Genomic DNA, 24,593 nt, shown 5'->3' with positions numbered 1-24,593 from the left:
AACTAGCTAAATGACACCCATTAATACAGCTAGGTCTCCTGTGATTGAGCAAACATGCGCTCAGATATCGGAGAGTACATAATCGAGTTCACAAACTTCCCATAGTACCGGTTGATACAAGCAACGGCCAACACATCGCTCTTAATGGATGTGGTGGCAAGGTGATTAAGGATAACATGACTGGGAACCTCAGTGCGTTCGTGCTTCTGGTACTGGGCGTACTTTCCCAAGTTTGTTGCCTCCTTCGGAGAGCTTGTTCTAGAAGGCGACCCTGGGTGCAGACGCAACATGTTGTGCTGACTAACGAGAGCAGCCCTGGTGTTACCTGAGCTGGTCCGAGACATGGGTGATGCCTTTGCCCCCTCGTCAGCAGCAGTCTTGGCTTTGTAGTGGAAGTGGTGATCCTGACTGTTTGTATTCACGTCGACATGTTTCTTGATTTTATCTGGGTGAAGTAACGTCTTGTGCAACAACACATGGCTTAGGTGGGGTGGGAGATGCGGAGGCTCCATTTTCTTATTCTTCTCTTTTCTCTTTGCACTCTTTGCTGTCTCCTCATCACTGCTGGGGTCATCCTCTGTGCTCTTATCGCCGTCTGTTTCAGTGTCGTTCACTTCGGCCGAAGATAGTAAGCGAGGGTATGCTTCCGGGTCCATGTATATGGCCGGTATATTTTTGGTGTACTGCACTGCGGGGACAGAAAGTGCCAGCTTGAAGATATCAACATCCGGTAAATTGGGTGTTAGCTGGACTGTCGAGACTCCCAACGGGGTGACACATCCGTGGGGGTGGGGCAGGATGGCATGACTGTCGCTCTCAGGACGAATTGCGTGGAAGTCAAGATCCTTGGGCAGGTTGTCGGCTGGGAGTGTAAACAGCATTTCATGGTGGTTGATGTAGGAGGACGAAGAGCGAGACTTAGAGTCAAGATAGTTAGGGTGTTTCGCACTGTTATTCTCCACAACTTCGAACCAGTTCACAAAATTTCCATGGTGATCGGTGGCTGTAGCGACGTTATCGCTGATGACTCTTTCCCTGTCGATCAAATAAACTAACTTGTGGACCCCCTGGGGTAATTTGACAATGAGAGAGTACTCTACCCCACTGTGTTCCTCCCGGGGCTTGCGAGTGAGAGAGAGTCTGGGGTCTAGTTTCCAGTTGGAGAAGCTTCCAATGATGTATATTTCCTTCTCTATGCCGGTTCCAACCCATTTGATTTCAATAGGCATGAGTTTAAGTCCGTCGTCTGTTATAGTTGTTGTACTCTCGTCACCCCCTCCTGGCACTAGAAACACGGGAGCAACGCCATTTGCATCGTTTACACCATCTAGCATTAGATCTCCTAAGGAGGTGGAGAGTTTTTCGTCATCGTGTAGGTCATCGTTGTAGTAATCTTCCTGCATGACGATTTCGTTCAAATCGCGCTCGCCATCAACATCGTCGTCCAGCAGGTGCCGTGGGGATTTATCCCGCCCCTGTGAGGTCGGAGAAGGCGTTTGACTAGGAATGGAGCTCGTAGAAGAGATGCTGTTTTTGCGCTTAGCTCTGCTTTGCTTCCGTTTCGGGGGGTTTGAGTCTAGTGGGGAAGTATCGCGAGGGGTTCTGGAGGTGACAAACGCCGAGGGACTGGCGGAGGAAATCAACTTTGTGGGTTTCTCCCCTTCCTCTGGGATGGTTTGTGGATTAGCTTTGTCTGAAACCGTTAGTACGGATGTCTGTATATAAGTGCGTTTCATACCATTTTTAGTCCAAAACCCTGGGCCAATGAGGACTTTTTGGTTTACGGAAGATCTCCGTGCAGGTTTGTTCTGTATCTGGCCGTCAGCGGGGGCTGAAGAGATATCTGAAGAGGTTGAGTTACCCATAACTATCCAAGGTTGATTAGGGGGAGCGTTTGGGGTCTGTAAAAGCCGGTGCTGGTAGCAATATATCCTGGTGATTGATCTGCGGTTGATAAGCAATGGTAGGAGCTTTAAGGAACAAGATTACCGTATAAATGGATCATACAGGTATTTCTGAGCTAAAAGAAAGCTGATAGGTGAGGTTTAAGAGTGTTTAATGGTTCCTTCGTCTATTGCCATCTCGTCAGGGCTTGGACCGTAACGCTTGTATAGTAACCGCCTCGGTCTCATGTACGCGAGGAAGGCATGTGATAGATTTTTGTGTGTGTGTCCTGCATATAACTCCACTAATGCGAAATATTTTCCTCGGCGGAATAATTGACATTGCTGTCTGATGAGCGAAAATAACAGTGCGCTATTTATATCCTGCGTTTAAAAAATTACTCGGAAGGATTCACGTGCAATGGTAGCTTTTCGCATATCGTATAGGTCTTGTTTGGGCAGAATGCAGGATCTCAGATCTAAGCGTCTTGGAGTTGAAATTTAAAGTCATGGCGTGTTGAGTTGTATATTAGTGGGCTATATGCAGCAAAAAGACACATTTGTAAGAAAGTCAACTTGTGTATATACGTCTTTATGGTTGAATATCTACGTACATTACTATATCTATCATACATTAATTTACTGTACCCCAAATTTCTGTGTATATCTCTTATATAGCCAAATTTAATCTAAAACCATTAATGATACGTAAATGTATATATTAGGGATATTATCCAGATGCAAGTGTGTCATAATAATAGCTGAATAACTAGTATATAAATAATACAAGGCATTTGGAATGGCTATAGAATATACACTACTTTTTTATTTATTAAATGAAGTTAAACCGTGATATATTAACCCTCTATCCATATACTCGTGGAAAATACGTATTGGAGATTCCAAAGTATGCGTTTGGTTTTTGAGTTATTTACACCATCACATGCTTTTCCTCCAGCCGCACGCATATTTTATACTTGAGATGCCCGAATTGCGAAGGTTACCCTTATACATAGGCTGTAGCTTACCGCCCTATCATGTAGACGTTGTGTCTGAATTGTTCGCCTTGGAGCCTAATTATCATCTTAATACCCAGTATATCCGGTTAGATATAATTTCATCATCGATAACTACTGGCACGCTATTGCTAAAGAGTGATCGCAATTAAATATGTTGACTTGATGCTTGATAATAGAGTTCTCGCTGGGCCCGAAATAATCGATGATAGCAGCATCTTTAACTGAGTCGCTGTTTTGTGGGGTATTTGGTATCAAGCATAATGTGAGTTTTATGATATTGTAAGTGATAGTAGATGCTGTTAGCTAGCTAAAAGAAAATGCTTTTCATCCGTAAGATATACTCGGGAAGAGGAGTCGATGACCTTATATACTGAGGAAGGTACGGTACCGAAATATCCGCCAATCAGTTGGTTGTCTAAATTATAGTCTGATCAGAGATAAGAGGATATCGGTTGATGAAGTCAACATCATTAAATAGCACTTTTAATACACCGTTGCTTGATTTTACAGTTATCTCCTCTCAGATAGATCTATTCTCAAACGCAACAGGGCAAGTGCTAACTAAGCATTCTGGGGAGTAGCTGGTATTGTTCACCTCACGCAAAGAGTAACAGACGGGGTACCAGGCCCAGACCTGTATGGAGCAAGAGGCTTACACTGTCCAATAGGACGAAACACGCCGAAGACAGCCCAATGTTTAAGCATCTGTGAAAAGTTTGTGATGCGTCTACTCCAAAGCCCGTAATACAAAGACATGACGAATAGTCACGTAATCCACACACGTGAAGTTGGCCGTGTTAAATTGTGTTGACTACGGCTCGGTCTTCAGGGATTCTTCACGCACCAGCAGTCGATCCTACATGTCCATCTGGATTGGGACCGAAAACGTACAAAAAAGAATGGCTTAGCGGGGATCATGTGGGCCTTATATGACAGTGACATAGACTGGAGCTTACAGTGGAATGCAGTGTCATTTATGTTTGGGTGCTGAAAAATCGGCAGATGGTAGTATGTTGCTGCAGTGCCGATCGTATTTATAGAATATGTATTTACTTTTCAAATTTCCTAAACGGGAGACCACCAACGCACACTACTGCAGCACTGGGAAAAATTTATGGCGCTCCGCCTTGTCTTACATAGTGATTCGCACCTACTAGCACCCGTAACCCCGGCTGCACTGCCCGCCACTCGCATTTTCCCGTGTATCCAGGTCGCTATGGAGCGGCTGTTTTTTTTTTCTTTTGTTCGGGAATTTCAGTACGGTAATTCTGCTAGGAGCTCTCTCGAACTGCCGCCGACGTACAGAAAAAGGCATTTTTCCACTCTATGCCCCCTTTCTTCCTCGCTCTCTCGAAATAATACTCAAAGGATCCTAGTTTTGCTGCTCCATTCGCTTAAAACTTGCTTGTACTATTCCATTCATCAAAATGCAATTCAAATACTTGTCCTTGGCCTCCGTTGCCGTTGGTTTGGTTTTAGCCGCTGGTATGTACCATTATAGCAAGATGTTTGTAGCTAAGCGATTGGATCAATCATCTTTCCCACCTCATTGGTATATAAATACTAACATTTAGACTCCTCCATCGACGTCACCACCACCTCTGCCACCTCTACCGCTCCAATCGCATCCGGCTGTTCGTTCACCGCCACCCAGACCGTTACCGCTGCCGCCGACTACCAGAAGTTGAACGCCTGTAACGCCATCAAGGGTTCGATTGTCTTCGAAAACGCCGGCTTGGACACCGTTATTTTCAATCCACAGTACGTCTACGGTGATGTTATCGTCCGGAATGCCACCTTGTTGACATCCTTCGTCGCCCCTAACTTGGTTGAGATCACTGGTGACTTCGTTTTGAATGGGTTGACTATCTTGTCCAACTTGAACTTGGCCGCCCTTGTTTCTGTCGGTACCTTGTCCTGGACCGCCTTGCCAGCTTTGGAAAGCACCGGTTTGACCAAGGCTGTCGGTATCTCTAAAGCCCAGTCCGTTTCCATCTCTGACACCAGTTTGATCAACTTGGATGGCTTGAACGCCGTCGACGTCGCAATCTACGACATTAACAACAATAACGCCTTGGAAAACATCGATGTGTTCTTGCAGACCGTTACCGACAACCTTTTCGTCCAGTACAACTCCAAGAACGTCGAAGTCTCCTTCCCAGACTTGAAGTGGGTTGGTAACTTGTCTGTTGCCGATGTTGGTTCTTTTGAAGCCACTAACTTGCAGACCGTTAATGGTTCCGTTTACTTCATCAATAACACCTTCGAATCTCTCGATTTGAAGAACTTGACCTCCGCTGGTGCCTTTACCGTCTCTGACAACAGTGACTTGACCGAGCTTAACTTCAATTCCTTGAAGGAAGTCACCGGTGCTTTTGTCATTGCTAACAACTCTGATTTGACCACCGTCGACAAGTTTGGTGCCTTGACCACTGTCGGTACTTTGGTCATGGATGGTGGTTTCAACAACGTCACCCTCCCAAGCTTGTCCGCTGTTAGGGGTACCTTCAACTTTGCGTCCACCGGTACCGCCGACTGTGACGCTTTCTCTGGTGTCACTGTCCGTGGTAAGACGTACTCGTGTAAGACTGCCGCCACCACCTCTTCTTTCTCTAGATCTTCCAGTTTGGGCTCTGATGCCACCACCGCTAAGAGTAAGTCCTCTGACAGTTCATCATCCTCCTCCAAGGCCGCTGCTGCACCATTCAACGCTGATAAGTTGTCTGTTGTTGCTGGTGTCATTGTTGCCGGTGCCGCTGCTTTGTTTTAAGTGAAGCCACCGTGGAGCTTGCTACATAAGTTTATACAGGCTTAGCTTTCCTCATCCATGCGTACGTCATGCCAATCTAATTCTTCTTTTTTGTATCCTTTATTTATCTTTTCAATACATCATTTAATTTAATCCTGGTGTATAGCAATATACGATGCAGTAGCTGTGAGTGCAATAGGGACGGTGACATCATCAATAACGGCTATGATATGAGTGAGACTGCGTTATATAAACAGGTGTTTGACTTATACCGGCTGGAAAAATAGGAGGGCCATAGTTTAGCATGGAGAGTCTAGTTAGAAAAGCGGCTCGGTCACAATACAGCGTCGAGGAGTCCAGGGCACGTATCGGTCGACAATTGTAGAGACAAAGTACCTAAGGACGGTTACCTGAAAGTAATTGATATAAATAAATTCTAAATGAACCGGATCCTCAACCAATGAAGAACGAAGATATCCATTCCACTTCGAATTCACATCAATCTTGGTAAAATACAAGCTTGGTTTGAGCATGTTGACATGTTCTTTTTGTGAATACATGCTTTATCAGCATCAGTTTCAGAAAGTTTATGGTTGAATTACATCATATCGAATGAAAGTAATGCCATAAATGCGGATTGAAGAAAGTTCATATCAATTGTGTAAGGGATATAATTAGTTTTAGTTATATAAACCTTAGGTTGCTCCTCTGTGGAACAATCACGTAGATGGTTGTCCTTTAATTCTCCTCGTTTAAAATTTCCAGTCTATCCATATTAGGCATGTTATTTTTTTATATTATTTCTTCTGAAGGTAGTGCTGCTGTCAACAAACTGCTACTAGCATACTCTCACCTAGGTCGCTCCGAGCCTTGGTTGCCTTATCCTGTACAACGCGAGAATCAGGAGAGCGCGGCCAAAAAGTCTTTGTGCACGCTTCGCGCCTCAGACGCAGGCGCCAGTATCAACAAGAAAATACTGTGTAAGAATGTGCCTTGAGACGTCAACACCCAGACAACGAAGTTTTATCAAAACAGCCTGACTTTGAGGTATAGCTATTTATTGATAAAATACTTGCATATTCCTGCAATCTTGCGTCAGTCGTAGCCTGTCTTTTTACATCGCCCTCGGCCTCCACTTATCGCCCAACACATGAAAACCAGACGTGAGGCCAATCGCTACAACGCGACAACATCGTTTATTGACCATTCCTCGGACGGCGAGGATGCATTTCCAACCGGAGAGGCGTGGAAATTTGACCATAATACAGGAAGAGCGGGAAATGACTCCGATAACCTTGATTCTGTGTCTACTTACTCCATTACCTCGATTCCCACGAGCGACGAGATCGATTTGGTCGAATTGGCGCGATATTTGGATGGACATGGGGACGAAAGCAAAATGGTTGCTAAGAGCTTCCAAACCCCGGTTGCTACTGGTGAACGGAGGAAAAGGCAGGACCAAGGTACCAAGGAAAATGATTGGAGCGCTAAAGCGTCCAGATCAGAGCACAACAACCGAGATGAGTATGGAACGGTTAACAAGCAGTTTATCCAAGAAGAAGAGGCACAGTTACCCTCGAACCTAGTTCACACACACGACGACTTACCCTTCGATAGCTATGCCACCCCTACGCCAAACCTCCTCAAGTCTGCAATGAAAAACCGTTTGTTTAGTCAGAGGTTAATGGGCCGAAAGTACCAACAAGAGGTTGAACTAGGACACAGTCCGAGACAATGGGAGGACAAAGATCAAAACATTCACATAAACGAAAACACTCATAGGGTGGATGATGATCGAGACAGGGTGGATCTTGACCATGACATCCATAGGGTGGAAGAAGATGGAAAAACTCGCAGAGTCCATGGTACCAAATTTGCAGACCATGAGAACCCCATGTTTGCTTCCACTCCACTCCTCAGAGGTTCAAAGAAGGAGGGGCTTAACGTACTGACGGAGCACCCGCATAAACCTCTATCGGTCACCGAAAGGAGATTTACCAGCTTGGCCCACCAGTTGCACTCCATGAGCCAAGAATTAGAGGAATCCCCCCAGTTCCAAGAGAGGGAGATACCCATGACGGAGGAACGTCCTCTGCCCGTTAAGGCTGACAGCGTAGCTCCGGCTTCGAATCCTACTCGACTGGTGGAAACAGCCAACATCCCTACTAGTTCAGTGGATATGGAGACATTTACGAAATTAATGGAAAAATTGATGGTTCCCGTGTTAGATAATTCTCACCTTCTTCAGATTATTGACAAATTGGTACTTTCCCAACAGTCCCCAAAGCTCTATGAGCAAACCAGACCTGCCATTCTGGAAATCCCAATCAAAATCCACGTTGACATCCAAAACCCTTCGGTCTTTGGCAAAAGGGATGTGGAGGTGGCTAGTAACGCCAACTTATCTGATGCCTCAACCAAGGTTGGAGAGCTGGAGATTGAGCCTGAAACCAGGGTCCACTCTAAACATGCCAAATTGCCGAACGACCAAGAAACTCTTGCAGCCCAGCCTAAAAAGTCATTTCCCGAACAAGGTCCCATTACCGAAAGCAACAGCATTGACATTGCCGAGAGCATCGCACCACAGAGCGCTCATCACACCAAAGAACGATCTTCAAAACGAGATTCCTCAAATAAAGGTGCCGAACCGCTCAAAGAAGCGGTTACGATGAACTTACTCGATAGACCAGAGTCGAATCACAAGCCGGAAAGCAGCTTTGAGCGCTCTGGGGGCTGCGATGAGTTGCGGTGCTTGAAAGCCTTTCTAAGATCTTCACTTCCTGGGGACTACATCCTAAGACAGTTTGAATCAGGCGGAGTCTTGACTGGTGATGTTCCAAAATCGGCTTACAGAGAGATGAACGAGTACAAAAGAGAGAAGGAGACCGAGGAGGAAAGGTTTGAGTTAGAACAGCGCTTGCGGGCGAGTGAGAAGGAAAAGCTTGAATTCGAAGAACACTCAATTGAAGAAAAGGTCAAGCTAGAGGAGCGTTTGAAGATAAGCGAAGACGAAAAGCATGATCTCAGAGCACGCTTGGAGACGTGTAACAGGGAAAAGTCTAACCTTGAAGGACAATTGAAGGCGGGCGAAAGAGATAAACATGGTTTTAATGAACGCATAAAGTTTGACAAAGACGAAAAGACTGAGCTTGAGGAACGTTGGGAGATGACTGAAAGGGAAAAGTCTGAAATCCTGGAACGCTTGGCGGCAAGTAAAGAGACTCATAAACACTTGAATGAGGAACTAGAAACCATGAAGCAAGAATTGTCGAGGGCTACCAGAATGGCGAATGAACGAATGAAGAGTGCAGCTACCAAGGAGGCCTCGGCTTTGGCAGAATATCGCGGGATTATGGCGGAGAAACAGCTCGCAGAGGAAGAAAGGGCTCGATATGAAACCCTATACCATGACCTCTTGAGCAACGGGGAGCGGGCGGACGAATTGGTTCACGAACTCCAAGAAACAAAGAAGCAGCTTAAGCAAACGCAAGCGCTGTTGAAGGTACAGATGTCGAACAAAGAGTCATCATCCAACACCAAGATGATCGAGTTCATTATTGCTCTTCAAACAAAATTGGAGTCTAAGTCCAGGCAGTTGAAGCGTGCACAGTATGAGTTGAACCAGCGGATTCAGAAGCACTAAGATAGAGGCTGCAGAAGTGTGGCAAGGTGGATGGTTGGCGAGAGTGTACGTATTGAGTTTAGATTATAATAGTATGTGTGCCCATTAGACGACTAGATACCAACCTGCGGTAAGACTTCATTCTGAGACACCAACAAGGTATCGATATATACGAAAAAAGCGAGGTAAACGAGGAAACACGGAACATGTTTTGAGGCGGCAGTGCAGGAATGACATAACTTTAAGGAACACTCAGGCGGTCACGGTGTCGTAGGAATGGGGCTATGCCGTACAAGAAGCTCCACCGGCCGAAAAAACTAACCATAATGGTTGAGGTGCGGGACGAATCAAGTATGAAGGAACCGGGGGGGTTCTTTATACAGGGGTGGAGAAGGCTTCTTGACTCGATATAACCGTATCTCCACTAGCCCGTTACACACAGAAGAGGCTAAGTTCTCACATATCGATAGGATAATGGTTTATAAACCAGCAGTCTCTAAATTGCACAATATTAGACAACAACGACATGGATCTAAACATAATCAGGCGACTATACCTGGCATTTCATCAGACAATCAGATAAACATAACAACGGGGAATATATCCTGAAATGCATTCATTTGATATAACATTACCGGTGGGGTGAATATGCCCTGGGAACTAGCACCACCACCTCTGTAGTAAATGCCTTAAGAAATTGTATATCCCAGTTCCCTTCCGTAGCCTGAGAGGCATATGATGTCCATCATGGTAACAATTGTCTCGCAGAAAATTTGCCAGGCATTCAATCCTCCCCATCAGTTTCCAAATCACACATTGACCGACAGTTTGGACAGAAAAACTGCGGATAACACTTGAGCAAGATCGGCCTGATACATTTGTAATGCCACAAGTGCGAGCACGGACTGATGAACACCGCCTGGCACGGCTCAATATCCAAAAGACAGATTGCGCACTCGTTCTGGTCTGCCTGCTCCTTTCCCCCCGTGAGCTGCTTCAACTTATGATGCGTCTCTAAATTAAACGCGTTCGCCTTGCGTTGCCAGCTGCGATTCAACTCCACACGCATCTTAATACAGCGGAAGATCTCTTCACTCCCCCCGCGGTAATCCATGCCGAGCTGCAAAATGTCGCCATCCTTTAACTTGTGCCCCATACTGTCCTTATTGGCCTGCGACAACCGCATGTGGTTCAAAAACGTACCCGAGGAGGAACCCAAGTCTTTGATATACCACACGCCTTGGTCGCTTGTAAAAAACTGTGCGTGGGTCCGCGAAACCACCTTTGATTTAAACACCACGGCCTCACTAGAGCCCTGCGGCGCGTGCGCCGCGGCGCGGTTTTTCTCTGTGTATCTCCCGATAGGAATGGCCTTATCCTCCTTGATTTTGCGGATTACGGGCGAGAAGTAAAGGCCCTGCTGTGAGGCGGAAAAGTCCACAAACGCCGTCAAGCGGATGGAATAGTTACCTTCTTCGTCTGGACCCTGATTAAGCGTTGTTTCCTCACGCACGATCCCAGACGCACCCACCTGCAACGATGCCAAGCGGGTTTCATTGTCCACGAGCGCCGTTTCAACCTCAACAGATTGAAGCGGGTGTTCGCTGGAGGTGGCAGACGTGGCAACCGGCGTGGCGGCTCTTTCTTCATCCGAATTGGGCCTTGGCTGAGGTGCCGGAAGGTCCACCGGGGGCGTGGGCGGGATATCGACCACGGAAGCGAAGTTTGCTATTGTAGGGCTGTTGGACATAAACTGGCTATCATGCCTGTTCATAATACCTGGGGAAGACACTACTCTGGGGTTGAGAGAAGAAGGTCCTTGATTCAGGGTGGGCCCCTGACTCGTAGGGCTGCTCTGCGTGCCTCTGCCAATGATCGAGAGGAAACTCGAGCCAAACGATCGGCGTCTGGCGATTCCATCGGCTAACGGTGCGGGCTGTTCGAAATTCAAGTTATCCTGAGCCATGTGATGTGATATGTATAGGTGAGGGGTGGAGGGAGGGAAGAAAGATGCGTTGGCAAGAGGTCGTTTTGTGAGGTAAAAACGAAAAACGCAAGGCTATAGTCGTGGCTGGGCAAGGAACGCGAGCGGCGAGACGTTCAGGAGATGTATACATAGTTTCCTAGGGAAATACTATACCTATGGTCAAGAGGAACTAAACATTGGTGTGACACCGGTCGGATATACACCATTATAGAATATCATAACATCGGATCCTAATGAGTGATTAGGGGGCTCAGGTTATATTAACGGGAGGTAGAAATCTAGAGCGATACGGTACTTGAATCCCGGTGGGTCAATAAGCCAAACTCTAAAACGCTCCCAAAAACGACTGGTTAGTGGCGTCACAATATAATAAATATAGTCCTAAGATATTTCGAGAAATTCGGCCAAAAGTAAGTCTTATACCATCTAGAGGTGGAGCAAGCTAATCTGGTTAATGCAAGGCAAGGCGCATACCCACAATAGGCACCCAGCCGTGTGACTCCGGGGGGTGGGGGGCATAGAACGGCGCAGGTGTGCCCAGTGTAGTTTTAGCATCAACACTCTGGATCGTAAACTTAGCAAGGCAATTACTACCAATGATGTACCACTAGATATTAATGTAGGTTATGGTCGATTATTACCCAACTGTAAAGTTTTTCGGTGCTCCCTCCCAAGGAGTGGTTTGCCAGTCACGTACCCCACTCCGCTAGAGGTCGTGCGCATGCGTAGCCAAAACCAATTCGGCCGGGGCCAAGGTCTGTCTTTCGACACCAATATGACGTAATAGGGCCGGATTGGGTGATACATTCGTGGTAGTTTGCACGATCGTGGTCTAAGAGCCAGTATTCCCTCTTCTAATGATTGTTTTACAGGGAATTAAAACAAGGATATAATTAAAGGCGTAAAAAACAAGAGTAAGGAATATATAGAAAGTAAAAAGCAAAATCAAGTTAGATCATGTCGTCAGAGATGTGGGAGAATCCACGGAACTGCTCTTGCATGGCTGAGGTAAGGGTCGTGTCCACCGGGGTCAAGCATGGCGTCTCGTCGGTGAACTCTCTATCAAAGTTGGAGAAATCGACACCGCCTCTAAGCTCGGGGATGAACGGTGGTGGCACACGACGGTGGAAGATATCGTCAAAGTCGATGTTGCGGAAGTATGGGTCTTCCATGATCTCTTTGGCGTCTCTGGTACCGGCCCCAAGGCGGGTTTGAGGGTTCTTATCCAAGAGCGCCTGCAAGATCAACACGGATTCACGCGACATGTTCACGTTATACACTACCTCATCGTGCACGATAGCGTTAAAGATTTCGTCCTCATCATCACCCTTGAACGGCGACTGGTTCAAGATCATCTGGTACAACAATACACCGAAGGTCCACCAATCCACGGCTCGGCCATACGGCTGTTCGGTCACCAACTCGGGCGCCATGAACTCGGGTGTACCGCAGAACGTGTTGGTGGTGTTACCGTACCACATGTTTTCTTTACACAACCCGTAGTCAGCAACCTTGATGTGACCGTCCGTAGTCAACATGATATTGTCCAACTTCAAATCTCTGTAAATCACACCGTTTTCGTGAAGGTACTTCAATGCCAACAACACCTCCGCGGCGTAGAACTGTGCCCGTCTTGGGGTGAACTTGCCCTTTTGCACATGGTACATCAAGTCACCACCGGCAATGTACTCCATAACGTAGTAGATTCTGTTTTCCGTCTGGAAACAGCAGTGTAGGTTCAAGAGGAACGGATGCTGCTCCTTATTGGCAACCAAGAACACCCGCTTCTCAGACTTGGTGCTTTCGATCTCGCTGGTTTCGATGATTACGTCCTTCTTCAACACCTTGATGGCACACAAGTACGCGGTGCGCTTCGACTGCGCCAACATGACCTTCCCGAAGTTACCCTTACCTAACACCGCAATCATCTTGAAGTCGTCAATGCCGACCTTGCGGCGGTGTTTGCGCTTAGGTTTCTGGGGAATACTCTCAGGGGCAACCACCGTCGGGCGACCGACTCTGTCCTCAACCGGCTCGAAAATCTCGGGAACCCTTGGAGCCAAGCGTTTCGGAGAGATGTGGCTCTGAACCGGAGGAGTCACACTTTCCTGCTTTTCCTCAAAGGACTGGTTGGCATCTTCCTCAGCGCCAGGAGACGAGGTGTGGGACTCCGCTCTGTCGAAAGATTCGGCGCCGGAGCGAACTTCCTTGTCCAGTACCTCAGGCAAGAGGTCCTTATCAAATACCGGTGGGAGCCTCTTGGTATGATGAGCAGGAACCGGAATTGGCGGAAGCTTTTGATGGGTCACCAGGGTAGGAAGCTTGGTGTGATCGGGATAGTCGTTGTGATGGTGTTGGATGGCATTTTGAGGGAGTTTAGGACCGGTATGCTTCGTGGACTTGATCGTCGTGAGGATTCGGTTAGCCATCTCCATCGACATCCCACAAAAATCGGGCACCAACTGGATACACAGCGCGTGACACATGACCCCGCACTCGGAGCACTTACGGATGTTCTTGCGGCCCCACGGAAGGATGTACCCACAGTGGCAACACCACTTGGTCCCACGGTTCAGGAGAGGCTCAAAGCGGTGAGGGATGCGGTGGTTCAACTTCGCCTCGTCCGGATCGAGCTCGATGCTTGACTTCGATATACATTTAGTAACCACCTTCTGATAACACTTCTTGTGGCAAAGGAACTTGCAGTCCTGGCACTGGTACCCGGAGTATCTCAAAAAGTCGCCACAGAGCGCACAGCACATGATGTTGTAGAACTGCTTCTGGACAAACTGGTGTCCGTGCTGCTCAAATACTTCCTCCTTCTTTTGGCGAATGGCACCGTGGCGGCCTAAGCCACCCATGGCATTCACGTGCTTGTTCCCGCCGACAATATTTGACTTTGTGAAGCTCGCGGTGATCAACAACTTCCCCGCTGGCTCCAACACAATCCACATGGATGTAGTGACCGGTTCATCAGTTCCGGGATCTGTTGGTTCACCAGCATGGGCTGCCACGGGAGCGTTCATGTTAAAGCCAGAGCCGTCGCCACGGGAGCTCAAGTCGCTATCATGGATCTTGGAAGCGCTGACCCACCCGGTCTTTCCCAACTCCTGACTGACCTTCTTCTTACGGAGCTCCTCGACTAAGTCCGCCAACAAGAACCATGTGACAGCGACCGGCACATTCTGCTCGGAAGACTTGTCGTACACGGAGAGTTCCACCTCGTTCCCCTTTTCAATATCGATAGTGAATTCCTCGGTCCACTTGCCGCTGCGAGAGCCGCGGGTTCTGGCCTTTTGGGCGTCGTCGACCTTCACAACCACGGCCGTCTCGGGCTTCTTGGAGAAGAGTGGTGATGCGATGTGGTCGACGTCGCGTACCAACTGGATCGCCATCTTCAATGTCCCAGACAACGGCTTCCGGCGGAACTCGTGTTCCGTCATGATCTTATTGTCGCGCGAGACGTCGTCGATGTCGATGTACATGTCTTGGTACCGCTTCAACGATTTGGACAACAACTGGATCTTCAAGTCGCTCTCGAGCTTGCCTCCTTCGGTCTCCGTCACGATGCGCTTGTCGCCGTCGCGCTCGTACAACCTGGACAACTTCTCATTCCCCTCACGATACTGCTTTTCGCGTTGCAACTTGAACTCCAACTGCTGCAACATGTACTGGATGCGGTGGCCCAATGATGGACACTCGTACTTGACGAGGTCCAAACGCAGGTACAAGGGCTCCTCGGCCGCTTCCGTGGCGGCCGTCTGCAACGTGAGCTTTGACAACGTCGCCTGGAGGTAGTTGATGTTCTGTTGCGTCTCACGAATCTGCGAGATGCATCGATCCATCACCTGCGGGTTGGTGGTGGAATTTTTCATGTGCTTGAACCCATCGATGAGCCGTTCCTCACGCTGGATCTTTGCCTTGATGTCCGAAATGACATCGCCTTTAGGTTCGGACATGGCGGTTAGCTAAGCAGGGGGGGGGGAGGCTTTTGATTTATAGCTCTTGTTACGGTGGCTTTGACTGCTTTTGTGTCCTGTCTTTTGAGCTTTAATGACTGGCGACAGGCCCCTAGTCTGGTGATGTTTTATTAATCAAAACACGTGGTGTAAGTGATACAAACCGGTCTCAGATTTGATTCAATTGGCGGTTTATTTGAGAGATATAAACTGTAGATATATCGGTGGAAAAAAGCCTGGGTATAATTGTGAAATAAACCAAAAGTGAACTTGTGGATAAAAGCGCTAAGGAGTCGTGTTTTGATTTGCAGTTCTTAGCCGCCGTTGTCGCTTTTAGATCATGGGAATCATATCGGCTCGGCATGGACATAAGCGGGCCCCACACGACCATATTGTGCCAGGGTTCCAAACCGGTGGGGCTGAGCAAACGCGTGATCCTTAAGAATAAATACACTTGTCTGAATCGAATAAGAAAATTGACATTGGGTATATCCCTTATTAGGAGGGAGTGATATAACCTTTTTTGGACGTTATACATGGCTCGTACGTGGTTATCGGTACTCCTTCATGTAGGCTAAAAACCTCTATTCTGGGTGTGACGCATGCTAGAAAATGCCTGTCAGCATGTCTTCATGATCACGGTCTAGAATACACCTATAAAAGCCTGTTTCTAGCGCCTACACAATATTTACCGGGCGTACCAAGAACTATTGTGATTAAAATACAAGGGAAACGTAGGCGAATCCTAAAGGTAGAACTTTCTTCTGTCCTTATCCATGTCGGGTCTGTGTTCCCACTCGACCTCCTCCTTGACCCCCTTCTGGATTCTTCTCAACTTCAAGGTAAACTGAGGGCCCAATTCCTGCAAACCAACCTTCTCTTCGTTACGGAACACGTATCTGTGTCTTCTGAAGAAGATGTAATCTCTCTGGTTATGCAAGGTGATGACGTTTCTCCCCTCGAACTCTGGTCTGTGAGGGAACAAGGACTGGAATAACCTGCCCACAGTCTTACCCAACCTGGTGGCAAAGTTGTTCAAGATCAACTCTGGAATGTGGTCGGTGGCTTTACCATGGCCTTTAATTCTGTTGCCTTCTACGAGCGATGAGACAGAGAAGTAGAAGGTTGGCCCTTCTGGCAAATGGATGAATGTGATACCGTTGACGTTCTTCTTGTCCTCATTGATGACGATCAAGTCGGTGTAGTCTCTGTTGTTGCAGAATTCAGCCATGTCCTTCATGGAGTACTCTCTCTTACGCTTGACAAAGGTGGCATTTGGCAAAATCTCCATCATGATGTCGGCAAATTGGTAGGCAACCTTGTTGGCGTTGGCGTTGGTGGTCAACAATATTTTTGGCTCCTTCCCGTCAAAGTATGAGTTGAAGTCATCTTCGCCTTCGAACTCCTGGCCGATAGTTTCATCGAATACTCTCTTGCTCTCAATGGTATCAGGGACGTTTTCTGCCAATCTCTTTTCCTTCAACTCAGGATTGGCTCTCTCTTCCTTGGCCCTGGTCTTTCTCTCCAGGTGGCGGGTCTTGTTTTCTTCGTGCTTTAAGGCTGCAAAGAGCTTTTGTCTTCGCATCTTATTCTTCATCTGAAGTCTTTCCTTTTCGACCGCCATTGTGTAAGTGTTATCGTGGGGTTGGGAGTAGGGTGGATGCTGTTGATCGAATTCTTTTATCTTTTGCATACTGCAGAATTGCACTCCAATTTTTTTTCCACAATTTTTTTTGAGCCGCACGACAAAGAAAAAGAAATGGCGTGCAGGGCGCCAAAGAATGAGCGGTGTCTCCATAGTATCATTGTTAGGGGTTTCCTTAACAGCTAGTTACTCTGATGTTACAAGTTTTAAGAGGTTGGAGAAATTTCCATTGCTCCACGTCTCATTTTGAGGCTGTTACTATCAACGATTGGTACAGGGACGTGAAGCCAAAGCGATGGGTGACAAAGTCGGACATCTCCAGAGATCAAGCTGATTTGTTGACCACGACTATTTCCCATTTGCTTCCGCTGACTGCCAGCACCGACTGTTTACCATATGGCTATCATTTTATCTACGCCAATTCGCACTCCCTAGAGCCAGAATTGAATGTAGATGGCTACGATTCGTACCAAGCCCCGCTCATCACTGGCAAGCAGCCCCCCTTTTTCAGACGTCGGATGTGGGTCCAAGGAGATATCCAATTCAAGAAACCAATTCGTTACAATATCCCCCTTGTGTGCGAAGAGTCCATAACAAGGGTATTCCAACTGAATGATTCTGTTTTTGTGAACATAAAACGGGATTTCATAGACCCAACAGCCGAGTCTGAGGATCGCTTACGCTTAACTGAGGCCCGCACATTGTGGTACACTGATAAGTTGTATATGGATGCTCAACGACACTCGTTAATCTCTCTCCCCACGGGGTTACCCGTGAAAACCCACGAACTCCAAATTTCACCGTCCACTTTGTTGAGGTACTCCGGTCTTACTTTCAACTCCCATAAGATCCACTACGACAAAGACTATGCCAAAGGAGAGGGATTTCCAAACGTTCTAGTCCATGGACCTTTGACCATTACCTTGCTTCTTTCTTGGCTCCAATCATCGGTGGTTGGGCCAGTCGGCATCCATTCGATCAAGTATAAAAATGTAAAACCACTTTTCGCTGGCGAAAAATGCAAACTAGTGTGCTACAACGAGTCTGACTCGCGAGAGGGGTACCGGGTCTTTCTTTTAAACGGTGAAGGCGATATTTGTGTTGAAGGGCTGGTCGTTTTAGAAATGGCCCAAGCCGGTGAAGTATAAAACTGGTGCTAATCCATCAATACCCATATAACAACGAAGGATATTTAAAGGCTAGATGGAGATATAACTGATCACGGAGCGAATAAAAGTCCAGAACCGTTGGAAGATGTATTTAGAGTCTGGATGGTGTATTTGCAATTGGTAAACTTGCTATAGGAGTTAAGTTTTATACTATATATCCGAGACTCACCACCCTTTATCTTATGTCTCAGCTCTAAATTAGCAGACCGTGTGTCCTATAAGCTGGTCCAAGTAGAGTACCTGGAAACAATCCATAGATTGTTGGTTTTCCGATAAAGCAACGTTTACCACCAGTGCTGCATACAAAAACGCGCGCCAGATCGAAAAATAAACAACCAAAGTTCCTTCAGAATCAACCATTCCTCATCACTGCAAGCTGTCATACAATGGAGAAAACATACAACTACACCAAACGATACCTCGAATCTCAAATCAACACCCTCTCCCAGCCCGTTGGAATCTCACTGAAGTTGGCACTGCTGCTCACCGATGACAAATCCCAGCTAACCACGAAACAGCTAACTGCCATCTTAAACAGGTCGAACCAGATCATCGCCATAAACCAGAAGCTAAAGTTCAATAAACAAGCGGTGGACGTAGTGTCTGAACAAATATACTACAACGAGCTTGAAGAGGTGAAACAGTCCAAGTTGCGATTGCTTCGCAGCAGCAGCAGTATCATTCTAGAGCCGATATGCCTCTTTAACAGGGATTACACGCTATCAGGTGATACAAATACCGAGCTACAGTCACTCAGGCGATCGGTCGAGGATCTCCCTGAGGGGAGGTACCTTTTTGTGAGAAACAAGCGCATTGTGGACTCGGTGGAATTCGACAATATCGTTAACGATCGCATGGACAGTGTTGTAAGTCACATGGCAGGGGAGACATCACACCACGAAGAGTACCAAGAAACAGATGACGCAGATGGTCTAGTGCAAACATACGATCGATTGAAGTCGCTTCTCATTCAGAAATTGAACCAGCTCTTGAGTTTAAAACTTAAGCAGGACAAGCTCAAGCAGCTTCAGGGTCAGCTAGCCCGTATGCTAGAGCCCGAAGAAGGAACTACTGCCTCGGTAAGTGGGATTCAGTCCAACTTGATCACAAATGCCAACTTGATTCATGATGAGATCGTCAAAGTGAAGATTTTACTAGAACGAACCGGTTATAAATTGGCAGGCATGGAAGACGCCGAGTTTCAGGAAATCATGCATAAAATTAATAGCAAATGAGTGATACACGAGTATGACACATTGATTTTAAACTCGTAGTATATATAAATCCATTAACTAGAAATATTTGGCATCAATACCGCCATGGCCAGTTGAAGAGGGGCTATTGATAGATGGGAGTCCGGCACCACCTGATAGTGCGGCCAGGGAAAGTCCCTGCCCGGCATGCAAGGCTCTTGTATTTCTAGCGAGCGGCGCTAGACAGTGATCGATATCAGATGCCTAGTTAACCAAAGACACTGGCACTTTTTCACCAATAGAACCAACTCTCAACATGATTCACTCGGTTATGATATGTAAGTATACCAGCGATACCACTTCACGTACAGGACACCACTAACACCTCAGTCAACAACGATGGGGTTCCTCGTTTGCTAAAATTCTACACCCCAGTGGATCTCCCTACACAGAAACTTCTTCTCAAACAGGTGCACTCGCTCATATCCAAACGGACAGCCGAACAGTGTTGCTTCATCACACCACCGCCGTTGTTATCCGACATGGATGAAATCAAGGTGATCTACCGTCATTACGCCACATTGTACTTTGTGTTCATCGTGGACGACCAGGAGTCCGAGTTGGGTACCTTAGATTTAATCCATGTATTTGTGGAGTGTTTAGACAAATGCTTCGAAACCGTGTGTGAGTTAGATTTGGTCTTTGGCTGGCAGGTGTTACAGGCGGTGTTGGAGGAGATCATCCAGGGCGGGATGGTCATCGACACAAACATTACGCGTATCGTGGGTGCGGTAGATGAGGCAAATAGTCAAACAGGTGGAGATGTGGTTGGGAATAGAGGGGGGATCACCAGCAGTAGTCTTTTATCGGCGATGGGGAGGGCCAGGCGTTTAGGATGGGGACGCTAAAAGAAAGTTTTTGAAGGAAGTTTACTGTGTTCAGTGTATTATAAATAATGCCATAAGGTATCGGTTATACATATGTAAAATAGCATAAAACGTTAGACTTAACGCCTGTATATAGATATAGAGGAGCTCTACAATAAAGAAGCTTCGGCTAGGAAAAATAATGTACGGTATTGACTAACCCCCCGAGCCATCTACAGATTCAGCGGCTATAAATATAATTAAAATCGGCTATATACATCAGGGCGTAATAAATAGTAAGGGTAACATAGGGTGGCTACACGAGCAGATTACCCTTTGAACCAACCCTTCTTCTCCGCAGTCTGGGCCAAGGCTTCGGTCTGCTGCAACTCCAACTTGGCCTTTTCGATTTCGGCTCTTTGCACAAGCTCGGCGGCGCTCCTCTCCTTGCGCTCTCTGTTCGCCTTCTGCTCCTCGCGCCACTCCGAGGGACTCTTGACAGATCCGGTGATCCAAATAGGATCTTTGGAAGCGGCAGTCTTTTTTACAATCTCCATCAATTCTTGCTGCTCCTTTTGCCTCAAGGCACGGTTCTCCTCATACTTGCGGCGGACCTCTGGTGAGAAGCGAGCAATCAACTCCTCGTCGGTGGGAGTGGCGTACTTGTACAAAAGAAGACCGGTACCCACAATAGCACCACCCACGGCGTAAACTCTGACCCAGCGGTACCACAAAGGACGGGTAGACATGTTGGATAGTTGTGATTTGCTGTTGAAGCTTACTCAAACCGAAAGGGAAGCTTTTTATCAGCCTGCAGATATATCCTGTCTGGTTCCGTGCGCATTATAATACAAACGCACCGTATTGTTCTCGCAGTCAAGACGAATTTACACTCAGTCACCATTAGGACATAGATATTTTTTCTACTTTGCTGTTAATCAGTTATATCTATATTTATACAGTCTTATGAATAATATAAGCGACAATGACTTTTTATTACATTGATTCATTGTCGCGCTACACCGATACTGATCAAATATTTATAGGTTATGTACAACGCCAGTGGATGAGTACAGCTGCTGCTGGCGGCCACCGCTGCTTTAAAGGTAATACTTGTCGACTAAGCTTCGACCTCGACTCTGTTCTTCTTGTCTTCCAACTTCTGCAACTTTTCTCTAACCAATGGTTGCTCATCGTGGAAGGCAATCAAGTTCTGCTTGTACGGGTGGTCGGAACCTTCGAAAACTCTCAATCTGGCCAATCTCTTGTCTCTTAATCTGTTCTTTGGCAACATCCCGCTGACCGCCTTTCTTAGGACCTCACCGAAACCCTTGTTTTGCACCATTCTCTCCATCGGAACCAACTTCAAGTTACCTGGCTTCCCACTATGGGCCCAGTAGTTTTTCTGCTTGAGCTTGTTCCCGGTCACATTCAAGTGAGCGGCATTGGAGACCACGACATAGTCTCCACAGTCGTGTGACTTATCGAACACTGGCTTGTGCTTGCCGATCAAGGTGATGGCGATGCTGGATGCCAAACGACCCAAAGTTCTCTCGTCCGCGGAGACATCGACGTGGTGCCAGATTCTGGAAAATGCCAAGCCAGTTTTACCTAATCTTTGGGACATGGTTGTGGATGGGATCTATGCCTGGTGCTGTACGTGAACTTTTAGTCTCGATATTTTTGATAGCCGCTGAAAATTGTGGATGGAGTATCAAAATGCACCGCAAGTTCGCGCGTGTTTTTTTCACGCCCAGTCTTGAACAATATGACAGTGCGATAGGGATTGATAACACCTTGTTTAAACGATACCAACCATAAAACCCCGTCGAAATATCGGGTACCTGCAGTCCATTTCATTGCCATACCCCCGTTTAATTTAGCGTTCACACATATAATGTTCTTCTTGGTAAGTACTGGCTATCGAGGTTTCAACGCCTTGGGTTTATGTTCAGACAACTAACACCTCGCAGAAAGATTTATCCCTCAATTTGACCCTCCATCCATCTTACTTCGGGCCGCAGATGGGGCAGTATTTGAAGAACAAATTGCTTACAGATGTCGAAGGTACATGCACAGGTCAATTTGGATACATTGTGTGCGTGTTAGACTCCATGGACGTTGATGTAGGCAAGGGGAAGATTCTCCCAGGCTCCGGGATGGCGGAGTTTGAAGTCAAGTACACAGCCATTGTCTGGAAGCCATTTAAGGGTGAGGTTGTGGATGGTGTCGTCACCAATGTCAACCAGTTGGGGTGTTTTGTCGATGTTGGGCCGTTGAACGTTTTCATCAGTACACATTCCATCCCGTCGGACATGAAGTATGACCCAATGTCTAATCCTCCCAGCTATGCCAGTGAGGACCAGATAATCGAGAAGGGCTCCAAGATCAGATTGAAGATCTTGGGTACCAGGACCGATGTGAATGAGATTTATGCCATTGGTAGTATCAAGGAAGATTACCTCGGTGCTCTATAAGTTTGGCTGGTTGGAGTCTGACCCGTCTGGAGATTGTTTTATATGTACATTTTATAATTTTGCATCAATATACCATTGCATAGAAGTATTGCGTAGAACAGGAAAAGTCCAATGAGGAAAGCAGGCTGTATGGTGGTCAAGATCCATGTGGGATATTTGGCGAGGCTGGGGAATATCGCCGAACGTAGCAGATAGTGAATACTGGAGGCCCAAGGCTAGTGAATCGACGTGGAGACCTAGGCCTTTACATTTCAGGTGGGATAACACCCTTCAAGGTCCCACCTAAGACATCTTGTGCCATCCCATTTCTCAAAGGATCGAAGCTATTGCGTCAGAAATGAGGAACAAGTTTAGTACGACCAGGGGATGGAAGATGGGGACGTGAGATGAGGGATATGTCATGGCTTAGGGTGGGCCTAGACCTCATTTCTGCCCCGGAGCTGCATTACTCCCATCTTTTATTCTCCACCCAGGTGATTCGAGCTGCCTACAACCAGAGCTAACGGTGAAACTAAAACATCAAAGTTTACCCCCGGCAAAAGACAGTCTGCAAATATGTGGTCATTGTCCATATCTGTTCCGTCCGCACAAGGGCCAGGCAACAGAAACGGGAAGGCTGCCGTTGGAGTCGGATTATCCTTTCCGGAAGCTTCCATATACTCCATAAAGTTAAAGTATGGGTCTGAGTGGTGCTCATTAGAATGGAATATTCCACTAGCCGTATCTGGATAAAGGAACAGGGAATTCACGGAGTCATTTACTTGTATCTTTTCTCCGTGGAAATCACGATCCTTCTCGTTTTCGTCATTTCTCATACTAGTGGGAAACACCTTTAACGACTTGGATGGTCGTTTGGCGAAATTGCTGACGGCGAGATATTGGGAATTCGGGTTGCCAGTCTGTAAAAATACCCTTTCAGATCGGGCTACGTACTGAATCTCACCTAAGATACTAGCAGCAAATGGTTTGGAGAACTTTTCAATCACCGAGTCACTCGTGGCATTAACCAAACTCTGCTGACTGAAGGTAGGGTTTCTGATAAGTGAAACAAGTAGTTGTATCCTGTTGTGCTTGTTCATGTGATCTGGCTCGATGTGATCAATTTTCGAAGGCCACCAGCCAGGCTTCCTTCGGTTCCCACCGTTGTACGGAAAGTTGGTTTGCTTTTTCGGTTCAATGGCACGAATCCAACACTTTGCTATCTCCTTGCACTGGTGCTGTTGGATTTCTGTAAAACAAGTTGTGTAATGCCGATTCACTTGATGGTTGTTACTTAAGTCTAGTACCATTTGAAATCCAGGATCCAGGTAGGCAGGTTTTAAAACAAGCCCAACAGAAGGTGCAATATCTGGTTCTTCCCCCAATACCCGACCGTCACTAAGCTTGAGACTGTTCTTAATCCGTTGGGCCGTAGAGGACAAATGCGGCGATGATATCAACTCGATGTTGTTTAAAGGACCCACTACCACCAACACAAAACCGGTACCCTTTTCTTGGCTAGTTAACCTTAATAATTCATCCACTGCAGCCGTTACGTACTGACTGTATTTTAAATCGGGATTTTGCATTAAGCTGGATTTTGGTAAACCAAGCGAACCAACAATACACCAGAAACGGTGGATTTTCGCACAAGATATTATATTGATTGGATAAGTTAAAAAAAGCCACGGTCACTCAGTTGGGGCTCTCAAACAGTAGGCCCAAGCCTTTCTATGACTGACAGCTGGTACAAAGGTGAAGAGAACCAATTAGAACGCTGCTAGTGCAGCACAAACTATCAAAATGTTCTCACCATGCAACCAAAGTGTCAACAAGTTGTAAAATTGGTGTAAGAGTTATTTGGCTGAGTTTCTTTTGGAACCACAGTGTAGCATGGAAACAGATTTTACAATGGGAAGAGCCATTGTGTGAAGGGTGTTTCATGTCTGCCCAAATTCACCCACTCTGACAATGACAACTAAAAAGTAGCTTGAAGCACTAGATGACGTTAAAATAAAATAATCATACATATTCAAGGAAGCATA

General features: G+C 46.7%; 13 protein-coding genes across 13 annotated transcripts; 6 read left to right on the top strand and 7 right to left on the bottom strand.

The window, feature by feature from the left end:
- Positions 1–65: 65 nt before the first annotated feature.
- Positions 66–689, bottom strand: BABINDRAFT_20833 (uncharacterized protein; the record flags this gene model as incomplete). Its single annotated transcript, XM_019131254.1, has 3 exons — positions 66–206; positions 429–533; positions 615–689. Coding segments are annotated over 3 exons (321 nt in total), but the record flags the coding sequence as incomplete, so codon positions are not given.
- A 3,640-nt stretch (positions 690–4,329) lies between these two features.
- On the top strand, positions 4,330–5,740 carry ECM33 (Ecm33p; the record flags this gene model as incomplete). Its single annotated transcript, XM_019131148.1, has 3 exons — positions 4,330–4,387; positions 4,477–5,476; positions 5,519–5,740. The coding sequence occupies 3 exons, from the start codon at positions 4,330–4,332 to the stop codon at positions 5,670–5,672; spliced, it is 1,212 nt and encodes a 403-aa protein (XP_018983621.1). The 3' UTR covers positions 5,673–5,740.
- A 1,061-nt stretch (positions 5,741–6,801) lies between these two features.
- Positions 6,802–9,294, top strand: BABINDRAFT_168468 (uncharacterized protein; the record flags this gene model as incomplete). The annotated part of the gene is made up of 1 exon (XM_019130589.1): positions 6,802–9,294. The coding sequence occupies one exon, from the start codon at positions 6,802–6,804 to the stop codon at positions 9,292–9,294; it is 2,493 nt and encodes an 830-aa protein (XP_018983620.1).
- A 775-nt stretch (positions 9,295–10,069) lies between these two features.
- BABINDRAFT_27652 (ubiquitin-conjugating protein) lies at positions 10,070–10,759 on the bottom strand (the record flags this gene model as incomplete). The annotated part of the gene is made up of 1 exon (XM_019131406.1): positions 10,070–10,759. A coding segment is annotated over one exon (690 nt), but the record flags the coding sequence as incomplete, so codon positions are not given.
- A 1,377-nt stretch (positions 10,760–12,136) lies between these two features.
- Positions 12,137–15,528, bottom strand: PKC1 (protein kinase C). The gene has a single exon (XM_019129630.1). The coding sequence runs from the start codon at positions 15,217–15,219 to the stop codon at positions 12,211–12,213; it is 3,009 nt and encodes a 1,002-aa protein (XP_018983618.1). The 5' UTR covers positions 15,220–15,528; the 3' UTR covers positions 12,137–12,210.
- A 237-nt stretch (positions 15,529–15,765) lies between these two features.
- On the bottom strand, positions 15,766–16,887 carry RPF1 (rRNA-binding ribosome biosynthesis protein). Its single transcript, XM_019129629.1, has one exon. It carries the CDS (start codon positions 16,841–16,843, stop codon positions 15,965–15,967), a length of 879 nt encoding a protein of 292 aa, XP_018983617.1. The 5' UTR covers positions 16,844–16,887; the 3' UTR covers positions 15,766–15,964.
- Positions 16,888–17,039: 152 nt separating this feature from the next.
- On the top strand, positions 17,040–18,283 carry BABINDRAFT_162939 (hydroxyacyl-thioester dehydratase). Its single transcript, XM_019129628.1, has one exon. It carries the CDS (start codon positions 17,059–17,061, stop codon positions 18,010–18,012), a length of 954 nt encoding a protein of 317 aa, XP_018983616.1. The 5' UTR covers positions 17,040–17,058; the 3' UTR covers positions 18,013–18,283.
- A 103-nt stretch (positions 18,284–18,386) lies between these two features.
- Positions 18,387–19,286, top strand: BABINDRAFT_162938 (uncharacterized protein). Its single transcript, XM_019129627.1, has one exon. It carries the CDS (start codon positions 18,420–18,422, stop codon positions 19,266–19,268), a length of 849 nt encoding a protein of 282 aa, XP_018983615.1. The 5' UTR covers positions 18,387–18,419; the 3' UTR covers positions 19,269–19,286.
- Positions 19,287–19,510: 224 nt separating this feature from the next.
- Positions 19,511–20,201, top strand: APS3 (Aps3p). Its single transcript, XM_019129626.1, has 2 exons — positions 19,511–19,564; positions 19,617–20,201. The coding sequence occupies exons 1-2, from the start codon at positions 19,543–19,545 to the stop codon at positions 20,132–20,134; spliced, it is 540 nt and encodes a 179-aa protein (XP_018983614.1). The 5' UTR covers positions 19,511–19,542; the 3' UTR covers positions 20,135–20,201.
- A 220-nt stretch (positions 20,202–20,421) lies between these two features.
- BABINDRAFT_9498 (uncharacterized protein) lies at positions 20,422–20,841 on the bottom strand (the record flags this gene model as incomplete). Its single annotated transcript, XM_019132969.1, has 1 exon — positions 20,422–20,841. The coding sequence occupies one exon, from the start codon at positions 20,839–20,841 to the stop codon at positions 20,422–20,424; it is 420 nt and encodes a 139-aa protein (XP_018983613.1).
- A 192-nt stretch (positions 20,842–21,033) lies between these two features.
- On the bottom strand, positions 21,034–21,977 carry BABINDRAFT_162936 (mitochondrial 54S ribosomal protein uL13m). Its single transcript, XM_019129625.1, has one exon. It carries the CDS (start codon positions 21,717–21,719, stop codon positions 21,213–21,215), a length of 507 nt encoding a protein of 168 aa, XP_018983612.1. The 5' UTR covers positions 21,720–21,977; the 3' UTR covers positions 21,034–21,212.
- RPB7 (DNA-directed RNA polymerase II subunit) lies at positions 21,879–22,585 on the top strand. Its single transcript, XM_019129624.1, has 2 exons — positions 21,879–22,001; positions 22,066–22,585. The coding sequence occupies exons 1-2, from the start codon at positions 21,990–21,992 to the stop codon at positions 22,567–22,569; spliced, it is 516 nt and encodes a 171-aa protein (XP_018983611.1). The 5' UTR covers positions 21,879–21,989; the 3' UTR covers positions 22,570–22,585.
- A 213-nt stretch (positions 22,586–22,798) lies between these two features.
- Positions 22,799–24,313, bottom strand: BABINDRAFT_89485 (uncharacterized protein). The gene has a single exon (XM_019132885.1). It carries the CDS (start codon positions 24,135–24,137, stop codon positions 23,028–23,030), a length of 1,110 nt encoding a protein of 369 aa, XP_018983610.1. The 5' UTR covers positions 24,138–24,313; the 3' UTR covers positions 22,799–23,027.
- Positions 24,314–24,593: the final 280 nt, after the last annotated feature.

This window comes from Babjeviella inositovora (assembly GCF_001661335.1).
Source record: "Babjeviella inositovora NRRL Y-12698 unplaced genomic scaffold BABINscaffold_11, whole genome shotgun sequence".
Taxonomy (NCBI): domain Eukaryota; kingdom Fungi; phylum Ascomycota; class Pichiomycetes; order Serinales; genus Babjeviella; species Babjeviella inositovora.
The sequence above is the reverse complement of the archived record's forward strand: the minus strand, read 5'-3'. Positions and strand labels throughout refer to the sequence as shown.

Bases quoted from the DNA above. Each gene is read 5' to 3' on its own strand.
- BABINDRAFT_162938 (XM_019129627.1), top strand. From the start codon at position 18,420: ATGGAGAAAACATACAACTACACCAAACGATACCTCGAATCTCAAATC.
- BABINDRAFT_162936 (XM_019129625.1), bottom strand. From the start codon at position 21,719: ATGTCCCAAAGATTAGGTAAAACTGGCTTGGCATTTTCCAGAATCTGG.
- APS3 (XM_019129626.1), top strand. From the start codon at position 19,543: ATGATTCACTCGGTTATGATAT. The intron at 19,565-19,616 runs GTAAGTATACCA...CTAACACCTCAG, and splicing joins GATTCACTCGGTTATGATAT to TCAACAACGATGGGGTTCCT.
- RPF1 (XM_019129629.1), bottom strand. From the start codon at position 16,843: ATGGCGGTCGAAAAGGAAAGACTTCAGATGAAGAATAAGATGCGAAGA.
- BABINDRAFT_162939 (XM_019129628.1), top strand. From the start codon at position 17,059: ATGTTACAAGTTTTAAGAGGTTGGAGAAATTTCCATTGCTCCACGTCT.
- PKC1 (XM_019129630.1), bottom strand. From the start codon at position 15,219: ATGTCCGAACCTAAAGGCGATGTCATTTCGGACATCAAGGCAAAGATC.
- BABINDRAFT_89485 (XM_019132885.1), bottom strand. From the start codon at position 24,137: ATGCAAAATCCCGATTTAAAATACAGTCAGTACGTAACGGCTGCAGTG.